Here is a 12642-nt window from a genome sequence, read left to right as displayed (position 1 = left end):
TAACTGGATCTGCACACAACACAGTTTTGGCATCAGTGTTACATTATCAAGTATACGGATATACTTCATGTATTCCCCTTACCTGGCTGAAAAAGATTATTTCTTCTACATTTTTCTAACATTTTGTCAATCTCTTTCACATTACCCCATTTTCTGTGCCCTGAAAGACTCTTTTTCGGTTGAGGTTTTCCTTAGATGCTCTGAGAAACACTGAAGAATCACCTTAATCCACTATGAAGCCACTTGATCGATGTTGCAGAGAGGGTTCATAAAGTGCATAAAGGGTGAATCTGGCTACTTGACACCACAGCAGAGGAACGTTTATCTTATGTGATACACATTTCCATGCATTTATTGCCTTTTTAAGAAGTTTAGTGTTTAGAAACATGAGTAAAAACAACACATTTCAGTAGTACAGGACCACTTGGGGACAGAGACAGATAAGATTTCTCATTGATAAGGGTTGTTTTTTTCTAAAAGAATTTAAAAAATAAAGAAAAAAGGCACAGCCACTGTTATAACCAGTTTTATGGCAAAACTAATTTGGTACCAATATAAGAAAATTGACCTATATTGGCTAAGGCCTGCCATGTATACAAGCAGAGACAATATATGATTTCAACAATAAATGGTTTAAAGACAAACCAGATTTTCTTAACAATCAGGTTCTTTGTACACCTGACGTGATGCAAATCAGTTGTTCCTCCTCACAGAAAGAGACTAGGGCCTACATTGCAAACATCTTTCTAATGGCTATGAAGAGCCAGGCGATGCATTTCAAAAGGTTATAAAGTAATGTTTAGCCTTTTGGTTATTAGCCTAGCCTACATTTAACCCCTCAAGATCAAGCTCCCCTTTCAAATGTGGAGCATTTAATTCCCTTTTAAGTAGACACAATCTACTGTAGGTCTCTCTGTGGAAACTAAATCCAACATAACTTTCACAAGGCTTCACTATTCATTAGCCTACTCTCTTTGCCTGCATCATTAAATTTCTCCCCACCTGGCCTCCCTGGCAGACGTCCACTTCACCCTTCGCCTTATCGGCTTTGGCCTGGGCCATGTTCGCTTCCTCTATCAGCGCTTTCATCTCAGTTTGGGTCTTCTCCAGCTTGGTCTCCGTCTCTGCCGTATCGCTCTGATACTCTCCGAGCACGTCGTAGGTCACCCGCAGCTTGATTTCTAGAAACTTGCTCCGTTTTTCCTCCTTGTCCTGCTCATTTTGCCGTATTTTTATGACCCCAACCAAAGCGACAGACACGAGTAATGCCACAGGTATCAGAAACTGTACCTTCATGTTTCACGAGATCTGCGAGCTGTATTGTGAGTGGTTTGTTCTTGAATTTGATGATAGATAGGTCAAAGTGTCGGCAAGTGCTCGCACGAAAATAAGGCTCCTCTCAGTCTCGCCCTAGTTACACCTCTCTACATTTACCAAATTAAAATCAATCAGCTAAGGAGGCTGACTCACCTGCGCTGTTAGTTTGGACAATCATTGGTGTGTGTTGGGTCTAGCTGCTGAGCATTCCCCCAGTGTGTCATAAAAACACGCCCTCTTCCTGTATGGCATCTGAGGAGAGACAGGTGCTGTCAGCATGCCCTGCGCACCTTGATCAAACTCATAGGCCTAGCCTATAATAGGCCTACCTTATAAATCATAAAAGCCAAATGAATGTAGATTGACTGTTCATTCTAGCTCTAAATAAACACTGTAAACAAATTTTATTAGTTAAATTGTTTAACTAATGTATTTACGGTGACTCATATAAGAACATATGGTTAAATATAAAGCAGCCTGATAGGTTTAATTTTTAACTTTATTTCGAAAGTGGCGGATGAAGTAGCCTATTCAGATTTTTCATGGGTCTACCCCACTGTAAAAAAACAAACATGTTTTGATGTTTGTGGAAATTGTATTTTGACATCAGTTTCTTGTTCCTTATTCATTATTATTGAAACAAAGTGTTTGGTCAGGCAAGCAATGTGATCATGATGCCAATCGTAAGCGCGTGCTTATAAGGAGAGGGCAAGAGGCTGTGGAGGAAATACGTGGATTGTCACGCCCAGCCGGTTGAGCAGGTGGAGCAGGTTACAGGTAGGCCAACGGTAAACGCGCAGTCACATCGTGCACGTTTGGAGAGATATGAACAACAAGTGACTCGGCGGCAACAGCAACTCCACCACTTGGCCCCATTGTGTCTTTTCTCTCGTCTCAAACAAGATGAAGCTCGCGATTTGTTTGGCCTTCCTGAGTGTGGCTATAGTGGCTGTAATGGTTTTCCAGGCCGTGCGCCAGGAGTTGAACCTGCGTGTTTTGAAAAGCCGCACGGTGGAGAACACGGAGCAGATCAAGAGGAAGGAGGATACCATCATCGAAGTGAAAAGCAAAATCCAGGCGATGAAATCAAAGCTGGTGTTCGTCAACACCAACATAGATACGCTGAAGAAGAAGAAGACCGAAGGTGAACAAAAAGCAGAGGAACTCGGTAAAAATCTGCAGACCTGTATCGCAGAGAAGGTAACGCACACACACACACACACACACACACACACACACACACACAAATCTGGATCAACTTTACTGTTAGGCCTAATCCATAAATGTAATTCATGTTTCTATTGAATCTTTTTTTTTTTTTTTTTTTTTTTTTTCTCCTCATGCATTACCATATCTGCTGACAAATTCTTTCACCTGTGTCCTTATTAGGAAGAGTTTGAGAAGAAGAGCAACGGTATGAGAGAGAGCATGACTACACTCAGAGGTAAGGCAGCTTTTGTTTCACCTCTGCTGTTCTGAAATCGCTATATGCAGATAGTTAAAAGTGTGCTTCTGTACAACACTGGTCAATCCCAAACGGATGCAGATAAGCGACTGTACGAACCATAATGCGTCTCTTAACACCTTAATCAAGTTTTCTCTTGGCCTTTTAAAAGACAGATGTTAGATTGGAGCTGCTGAGATCTGTCAGTTTGCACCCTCTATTCAAACACTTTTGATTAAAAACCAAATATGCCAGCTCCAACCTATAGGGCTCCAGCCACATGTCTGGCATGACTTAGTCACTGAGCTTATTAGCTCCAATTTCACTCATTTGTGTATTAAATGTGGAACTTCATAACATCTGTTTATCTCTGTTATACTGTCATTTCCTCAGCTGATCACGAACAGGCTAAAAAGAAGGCTGAAGAGGAAATTCAGAGCTTGAAACAACAGATTTTGGATAGAGACAAAGCTATTTGTGCCTTTGCCGATACATCCAAGGACGAAGCACGGTAAGATCAGAAACTCCTACTTGCATCTTCAGAATAAGCCTGTATTTGTAGTCAGCGAGAGCAGTCCAGAACATCAAAGACTATTTAACAGTTTAAACCCATTAATCCCTTTTACAGAGCAGAACCACATAGAGCCATGGCTATACAAACTAAAGATGCAAGGCAAGCTTATGTAATCAGGACTTGGTACACCAAATTAACAGTTTTTTGTTTTTGTTTTTTTTCTTAATTTTGCAGGAGGCTGTGTGGACTCTGAATAAAGTAAACTCAACATTGACTGGGAACATTAAAAAAAAAAAAAGAAGCATGTCATGCAAATGAGGATACAATTTGTAATATTGCTGATGTGAGTACAGCTCTGATGGTTTCTTATGCGAAAGTAACCGCTGTCGTTTTTGTACATTCATTTATTGGACAAATTGCACAGACCTAGGTAGTGGGGAAATATGTTTCACAGTTTTGTACCATTTTGTAATGTGATTGTTTTGGTGGGATCTAGTTATGCCCTTTGTCACTGTAAAATACTTGTGATTTCAGCGTCGACAAATAAATGAACTTGACTGTCATGCAGATGCAATGTTAGCCTGATTTAAACCGGTAAAGCTATAATTTTAACACCTGAACCAGCCTGCTTGTGTTTTTGTTGCCCTGCCCTCAATAAACATGAGTGACTACCAGCAACTACAAAAGTGTGTGTGTGTGTGTGTGTGTGTATATAGGCATCGGTTTCATCTCTGAGGTCCTTTGGGTATGGAAGAATTTGTTAACCAAATGTACTGCATCAGGGGGAATAATAAGCTTATGCTTCATGGAACTATCTCATCAAGTCATGTTGGCGTGTGGAAAAAAATGTCAGTTGATTAAACACTCACTCAAAATGCATGTTAACTGACAAGCAGATAAACTTATTAAAGCCACAAAGTTCAAAAATTGCCCCATGGTATGTGGAGTTTATATGAAATATTGCCAGACTGGTGAGCTTTCTGGTGTTCTCTCCTCATGATTTTAGAGGGCTGTTTATACTGCAGGGACATAACCAACACACTGGAACTAGAAAATATGAACCAGAAACCAAATTATGATAAATAACTGCTAATGACATGCTCCTCTACCTCCCCCTAGTGCAGAATCAAGGATTATACTGACAGTCTTTCTGCAATTCTGCCTTGCCCAAGAGCACATTGGCAGTGCCCCGGAGGTGAACTGGCATCTCTCCAGCTACCAGTCCATACTTTGTACTTCGGTCCGTACGGGGACTTACACCAGTGACCCTCTGGTGTCCAACCTAACTCCTTAGGTCATGGGTCTTCAATGTTTTTTTAAGCCAAGGACTCCTTAACTGAAAGGGACAGATCAGGGACCCCCTACTACATATATTGTTTAAAATGAAGTTGCATATTACTCTGGTCCTACAATAACTTTTAGGGAAGCCTAAAGCATTTGTAGATACCTCTTTTGCATAGAATACTAAGCTATTCAAATGGCCTAATAATTGTTGGCATGATTTTATAAATCATGTTTTAATGTTAAACATGTGGAAGAGCCAATCCTTTGGGATGAACTGTATCTGTGAGCCATCCACAGATATAATTCATTACCTTAAAAGTTAACAATTTGGAGGCCCTCCTGCAGTGACACTGAGGACCCTCTGGTCCCGGACCCCCTGTTGAAGAGCCCTGCCTTAGGGACTGAGCTACTACCACCCCCAAATTTAACACCTCTTCAAAAGGCCAATGCACTGAAGTTAACTGGAAAACAAAATTGTATTACATGTCATTTAGCTGACGCTTTTATCCAAAGCGACTTACAATTAAGTGCTTTCAACTGTGAAGGTTCAAACTCAAGACGACAAGTAGTAAGTGCAAGTACATTAGCTTTAAATAAGCAAAGCTACAAAGAGACATATGAAAGTGCAGGTTCAATAATTTTTTTTTATTATCCGAGGTGTAGTCGGAACAGATGTGTTTTTAGCCTTCGGCGGAAGATGTGTAGGCTTTCGGCCATCCTGATGTTGATGGGGAGCTCGTTGCACCATTTGGGAGCCAGGACAGCAAACAGTCGGGATATCTTTGAGTGATTAGTTCTCCCTCGCTGTGAGGAGGCAGCAAGCAGGTTGGCTGATGCAGAGCGGAGTGGGCGGGTTGGGGTATAGGGTTTGACCATGTCCTGGATGTATGGGGCTGATCTGCTTGTGGCCCTGTATGTAAGTAGGCCTACTAGTGTCTTGAAGCGGATGCGGGCAGCAACTGGTAACCAGTGAAGAGAGCGGAGGAGCGGTGTAGTGTGAGAGAACTTGGGGAGGTTGAAGACAAGCCGAGCTGCTTCCACAGCACATATTTAATTTAAGTGGTGTTCAGTGACATTGTTTTTCCATTAAATTTGAAAGATGAATGCATTTTGTGTCAAAGCATTCAGATGTTATCCACAGTTTAGTCCACATTGAGTGCTGACTTTTGTTTAGAAGAAAATGTGTGTAAACAAATGTAAAACAATACTACAATAAGGGAAATAACTGTTTACCTTGGGACCTGTAGCTCTCCTCCACCGACAATCTTTATTACCTGTGTTTTTTTTCTTTTAAGGAACATAACTTACAGTAAACATACAGTCCATTACAACAGAAAGTTAAACACTGCCAGGGGTAGAGACATGGAGAATATATATATATTACAGTACAGGCCAAAAGTTTGGACACACCTTCTCATTCAATGCGTTTCCTTTTTATTTTCATGACTATTTACATTGTAGATTCTCACTGAAGATATCAAAACTATGAATGAACACATATGGAATTATGTACTTAACAAAAAAGTGTGAAATAACTGATTAGAAACATGATAGATTCTTCAAAGTAGCCACCCTTTGCTTTTTTATTAATAAGGGAACAAATTCCACTAATTAACCCTGACAAGGCACACCTGTGAAGTGAAAACCATTTCAGGTGACTACCTCATGAAGCTCATTGAGAGAACACCAAGGGTTTGCAGAGTTATCAAAAAAGCAAAGGGTGGCTACTTTAAAGAATCTAAAATATAAGACATGTTTTCAGTTATTTCACACTTTTTTGTTAAGTACATAATTCCATATGTGTTCATTCATAGTTTTGATGCCTTCAGTGGAATCTACAATGTAAATAGTCGTGAAAATAAAAAAACACATTGAATGAGAAGGTGTGTCCAAACTTTTGGCCTGTACTGTATATATTGCCGAGGTAGTTCATATATCCTCAGGGCTTTTGTGTTTTGTGAAGAGGAAACAAAAGGATATAAAGTAGGGTTTTACCTTTTCAAATTTGTTATTGTGTAAAAAGTATTTGTCATGAAGGATAGTTAGGTTGGTATACATGCAGTTTAGTGTCCCAAATTCCCCATACAATGTCCTTCATTAATTATGAACCTGCTAAACCACCTGTGCTACCCTAACCCTAACCCTAACCTGTCTCAAATAAGACCCTCATCATTTGGGACACTCCGTTTTTGGAAAATAATTTGGGACGCTAAACTGCACGTGTACAGTTAGGTTTCAAAATGTGCTGTGCTCTATCTGATTTGTATACTTGTGAATACCAAAAATCAAATACTCACTATTTAAATACAAATCAGGTATTACATCATTACAATTGAAACCACGTACAGCCATTCACAGTGCAAGGTGTAAATCACGTGATTCAATGACGCTGCTCGTACCGGAAGTTGACAGGCGCTGATGAAACTGATGACACATGAAAGTCACCGGTAAAACAATCGGGCCGTAGGAGTTTTAGTTTTCGAGACAGCCAAACAGAAACATGTATTAAACATGCTGAAGGTATATTATATGCTTTTACGGTATATCAGTGGTTATTAAAACGATATCCCTTTGTTACGGTGCTAGCCTTATAACCGTTAACGGTACACAATCAGTTATAGACCTCAAAATACAGGCTGCTTGGTCTCTGTGAAAGCTTTTCCACCATCCTCGTCATTTTAAACCATAAATGGCAAGGAGCCTTGGTCGAATATGCAAGGGCTTTCAATGCCTCGGCTCACTCTCGTCTATACAGACTCAACTCAGACAACCATCTACCAGCGTTTCAGTCAGGGGGACCACCTTTGTACGGACCATGGTGGTAGGTAGAATGTACACTGTTTTGATGAAAGTGCTTTGGACTGCTCTGATCTTTATGAATGGGGGTTTCATCTGTGTGCCCTGTGAACTCACTCTCCACTCAGTGCTACAGATGTTTCTCAGTTCAGTGATGGGTTCAGTTAGCCTGTGATTCAATGTAAACGTGTGTTAAGTGCATTCCTGTACAAACACTGGACATCAAGGGGAATAGAAAATGCACAGTATAAGTCAAGTCAACCCTCATAGTTAAGTCATTATTATTTACCTGTTTATACTACGTATTTTTTATGAATGGAACTATAAGGTGTGGGAAACATACATACAATTCTATATCTTAGGATAATAATTTTATAATGCAATATTGACATAAAAATCCGTGGCCACTTTATTAGGTACACCTGTAAAACACTAATCCAATACAACGGCTAAGTTATAAATTCTACCTTTACAGCAGCATGGTGGCCCAATGGTTAGCACTGTGGCCTCACAGCAAGAAGGTTCTAGGTTCAAATCCAGTTCGTTCCGGGCCTTTCTGTGCGGAGTTTGCATGTTCTCCCCATGTTTGCATGGGTTTCCTCCAGGTGCTCCGGTTTCCCCCACCATCAAAAACATGTACGGTTCTCCAGTGTCCTTGATCAAGGCACTGGCTCAGATCTGGAGTTGATCCCCAGGAGCTGTGATTGGCTGCGCTCTGCTCCCTTAAAGGATGGGTTAAATGCAGAGAATGAATTTTGCGTGTATGTGACAAAGATAATAATGTTCCGTTGTGATTGGCACTGTCAGAGAGGTACAGTTTTAATTTAACTGAATGTTTATTATTGAGGTTGTAGTTTGCAGTGGTGTTGAACTGGACTGCATTATATTGAGAGGTGTTTTAAATGTTTTGGCCATCCCATTTACAAACATGAGGGGGAAGAATATTAGAAACAGATTTTGATATAATGCGGTCCAGTACAACAACACTACAAACTCCAACCTCATTTACATAGCAAAATGAATACCTCTCTGATCCATCTCGGTTGATGTAAAACCAACGTATTTACTACAGTTTTGGTGCCAGGAAGCAAAACCCTACACAACAGTGACTGCAAGGTTTTTCCTTGACAAAAACACTTCCAATAGGCTAGATATACTACCCAAGAAAACAAGGTCACAAAGATATATATGGCTCTTCTTGTGATCTTCTAGAAACAAGCATATCTTTATCTATATGCATTTTCTAACATACCCTGTTAATTAAAACTGAACATTATTATCATTGTAAAGGCAGAATTTATGGCTGAGCTGTTGGATGCATTAGATTTTACAGGTGTACCTAAAAGAGTGCATATGTGTATGTGTGTGTGTGTGTGTGTGTGTGTGTATATATATATATATATAACATTGTGCAATTGAGGAAGTGTTTTATAGAAAAAATAATAACATAATGGGAATGTCTGTTAATAAACCAATGCACACATCACATTGATCCAAATATCTGTACATTCAGTAGTGCCATATGTCTTGGATTCAAGGGTGTAACTTTGGTTTGAGAAGTTGGGGAGGGAGAACACAAAACAGCCTGCATTTCTACATGAGTTTAGGGGCTATGATGATACAAAAACCCAAAATTAATTAAGTTGATTGTAATGATAAATTCTTCCAGAAAAAAATAGCACTAAACTATGTACCGAAAAAGATGTCTTACTTTCTTTATTGTTTAAAATAAGGGCAGATCACCGAGACTTATAAATAAAATAATATCAAACAAATTTGAATGTGTGTGTGTGTGTGTGTGGGGGGCACAAACTGGATTTTGAAAAGTGGGGGGGACATGTCCCCCCTGTTCCCAGTGGAAATTATGGCCTAGCTTGGATTTACAACATTGCCTCCAATGGCCTGATACAACCAGAGATATTGAAGGGATAGAGACCTCGGTAGAAATGGTATGATGGATGACAAATTTATATTGTTCTACTTTTTACATAATTCTATGACATGCCCTGTCGCAACACAGCCAACACAGTCCCAGATCCGGTAGTAGACTTGTTGTAAGGCATTTCTCTGTTCAGCAGGCGCTGCCATCGCTCTTTTCCTCCAAGCCCCGGGACTTCAGCCTGCCTAACTCCTCATGGGGCTCGGAAATGATGCGGTTGTACGAGCATTATAACAGTCAGTGTGAGGTGGAGACGGAGGGAGGAGAGAAACAGGAAGGGCCATGGCGGAGACTGCCAAGCTACAATCGCCTCCTCAAGTATGCTACAGGTAAAAGTGAAGACTGTGACATTTCTCTGTCTTTCTGCTTGTTTGTGAAATAGAGTGCATAACTGATGGGGCAAGAGTTTTTTTTTTTTTTTTTTTTGCAATAATCAAGATCTGAGGGTCTGTTTTTTATATTATATTTTATATTATAACAAAATATCCATTTATTGATTAAATGTTGCTTCTTGACCTGGGCACAGTTTGTTCATGACTGGTTTGAGTGGACATGGCCTATCACCTAGTAATGCATAACTCATCCTCAGCGTAAACAATTTTTATATATATATATATATATATATATATATATATATATATATATATATATATATATATATATATATATATATATATATATATATATATATATATATATATATATATATATATGTATATATATATATATATATATATATATATATATATATATATATATATATATATATATATATATATATATATATATATATATATATATATATATATATATATGTATGTATGTGTGTGTATGTATATATGTGTATATGAGGAATCCTTTCCACATTGTCACAATGTTTTGGAAGGGATTTCTCATAGTGATGAACCCACAGATAATTATCACACGAACCTGCAGCTCATTTTTTAACTATCCGGTTTGTAACTTTGTTCAACTTTTTTTTTCAGTGAAAAAGTGAATATTGGACATTCAGGTGGCCAAAAACATGACTCCAAATGAATGATAACTGTTGACAGTTCACTTGTGTGTTTTTCCATCAGGTGGAGTGTATCTTAGTAAGATAATCCAGTCAAAAGCTCGTCTTTTTACCCGGAACATCAGAGACCCGGGGGCAGCATTTGAGTATGTTTTGTTTGTTAACAGTGAGGAGCAGAAGTGTGCGTGTGTTTTCCAGGCTGGACACCTTCTGGAGGGGCCACCAGGGTGAGATAACCATTCATGTTTCTGAATACATTTATATGCGTTTTATTTTTTTCATACTGTTCCTACCTAACAGTACTCCATACTGAAAACAACACAGTAATATTACCTTCACTACATTTGCATATTTTATTATTTTAAAAGATTTTAAGTCTTGGTCTGAAATATGCTAGTTTGGGGTGCCACGGTAGAGGATTCCAGCCAGACTATTGTTGCAAGTCATACCCTTCACACTTCCCCATTTTCTGTCTGCCTCTATATTATCCACTTTCAAATAAAGACAAAATGCCAATAATGTAATCAAAAAGGAATTATCTCATTAAATAGGCTATTTTTAAATCCTAGAACTTGGGTTGTATTTGATGTCTAATAGACATTGTGTGTGTTTCCAGACATGTCCACGGGGGGGCAATAGCCACTATGATTGATACTGTGACAGGGACTCATGCAACTATACTCTCTGGACCCGTAATGACTGCCAACCTTAACATCAACTATCGCAGGTACAGTAAGAATACATTTTAAACACATGCAAAGTTAATTTGTTGTGTAAATAGATATAGTTATTTTGTCATACATAGTCCAACAGAATTAACGTTTGGAGCTTTGTTTAAATATTCAACACAATGTAAAATACCTTACCGGAAATGCTATTTTTTTTATTGGTTAGTATAATGATAGATAATAGTTTTCTGTACATTTTGAAGATCCAACACCCTCTATTCAGCAATATATCCTGATGTTAATTTGATCTCATCTGATAAAATTTGTCTCATCTCAGTATTAGGCACTTGGAATGAGCAGTCTGTGGAGCATAATTTGTATGTACTGTATTACTATTATCATTCATGATCAGTTTGCCCTGACAAACACTTGTCTTGTCCCCAGCCCCATCCCACTGGGAAGCACAGTGTTGCTTGAATCCTTTCTGGATAAGAAGGAAGGCAGAAAAACGTTTATTTCATGTAAAGTGACCAGCAGCAATGGCTCCAAACTGCACACAGAAACCACAGGTAAAGTACATTTTTATCCACACGTGTCTGATGGGACATGTTGGTGTGAAAGCTTGTAGTTGGTCACATGTCTGCTCTTTGACCTTCTGTATTGTCACTGTCCCTGTTTTCTTTCATGCCTCTCGTGCAGCACTGTTCCTGTCAATCAATTTCAGCCACCTACTACTGGGAGAGTGACACAAGCACTGTCAGCAAGCTGAGGCCACAACGTGTGTGTGTGTGTGTGTGTGTGTGTGTGTGTGTGTGTGTGTGTGTGTGTGTGTGTGTGTGTGTGTGTGTGTGTGTGTGTGTGTGTGTGTGTGTGTGTGTGTGTGTGTGTGTGTGTGTGTGTGTGTGTGTGTGTCATTGGTTTGGAGTATTTCTTGAGGAGTGTGTACTTATTTGCCAGCTGATTTAAGAGATAAATTTGACATTGACCTTTTATCATATCTTAACATCCATACATCTCTGCTGGCCAACATGTTATAACTTATTACTAACAAACTGTACAGTTTCATAATATACCTTTACTTGACTACCTCTGCTTAGTGTTACTAACACATCAACAGTATTTATCTAAACATTGTTTATTGAGCTAAATTTATTTATTGTAACTTCTACAATATTAATGGTTTTATGTCACACTCGGGCCTTTGGAAGTGAGATCTTTTCTCCAAATGTACTGATATTAATATTTAGTTCCCTCCAATAAAGCTTTACCTATTGGTATTATATGAATTAAGCAAACCACATGTTTATTCATTTGTCAACGAGTTAAATTGTTTGCAACAGGGAATGAAAATTGCATTACTTTCCTTTTTTGGTTAACAAAATTCTAATGTTTTTGCTTCTGACCTTATAAATAAATAGCAAGGGCAAATTTGCAACTGATAAAAATATCCAGTTTGAACCACTTAAAAGAATTAAGGAAACTTTTTGCATCAGATAATTATGTAGATCAAGCAAGACTGGGCTTTGTATAAACTACTTGATTTTTTGAACATAAAAAAAAATAAATTAGATTTTGCCAAAAGAGCATGCAAAACTATATACTATCTAAAGCATTTTTTTAATTAATCCCCTGATCAAACTTGATAGTTAAACTGCTAATATAACT

The 12642-nt window shown here is 38.6% G+C and overlaps 2 protein-coding genes across 6 annotated transcripts in view; one reads left to right on the top strand and one right to left on the bottom strand.

The window, feature by feature from the left end:
* The window catches only part of zgc:174935 (neurofilament medium polypeptide), a 4405-nt gene extending 2793 nt beyond the window's left edge, over nucleotides 1-1612 (bottom strand). For both annotated transcript variants that reach the window (XM_028580636.1, XM_028580637.1), the window contains exon 1: nucleotides 1003-1612. In XM_028580636.1, coding sequence (XP_028436437.1) covers nucleotides 1003-1296 — 294 coding nt within the window. In that variant the 5' untranslated portion in view covers nucleotides 1297-1612. The remainder of the gene's footprint in view (nucleotides 1-1002) is intronic.
* A 5352-nt stretch (nucleotides 1613-6964) lies between these two features.
* On the top strand, nucleotides 6965-11790 carry them4 (thioesterase superfamily member 4). 4 transcript variants are annotated; one of them, XM_028581366.1, is made up of 6 exons: nucleotides 6965-7380; nucleotides 9434-9623; nucleotides 10374-10536; nucleotides 10926-11036; nucleotides 11422-11546; nucleotides 11677-11790. In XM_028581366.1, exons 1-6 carry the CDS (start codon nucleotides 7249-7251, stop codon nucleotides 11721-11723), a joined length of 768 nt encoding a protein of 255 aa, XP_028437167.1. In that variant the 5' UTR covers nucleotides 6965-7248; the 3' UTR covers nucleotides 11724-11790. The 4 variants fall into 4 exon arrangements, with proteins under 4 accessions (XP_028437167.1, XP_028437168.1, XP_028437166.1 ...); XM_028581367.1 differs by having other exon boundaries at nucleotides 9431-9612; nucleotides 10477-10536; XM_028581365.1 differs by having other exon boundaries at nucleotides 9431-9623.
* The last annotated feature ends 852 nt before the right edge of the window (nucleotides 11791-12642 follow it).

Source organism: Perca flavescens, chromosome 6, assembly GCF_004354835.1.
Source record: "Perca flavescens isolate YP-PL-M2 chromosome 6, PFLA_1.0, whole genome shotgun sequence".
Lineage (NCBI taxonomy): Eukaryota > Metazoa > Chordata > Actinopteri > Perciformes > Percidae > Perca > Perca flavescens.
The sequence above is the reverse complement of the archived record's forward strand: the minus strand, read 5'-3'. Positions and strand labels throughout refer to the sequence as shown.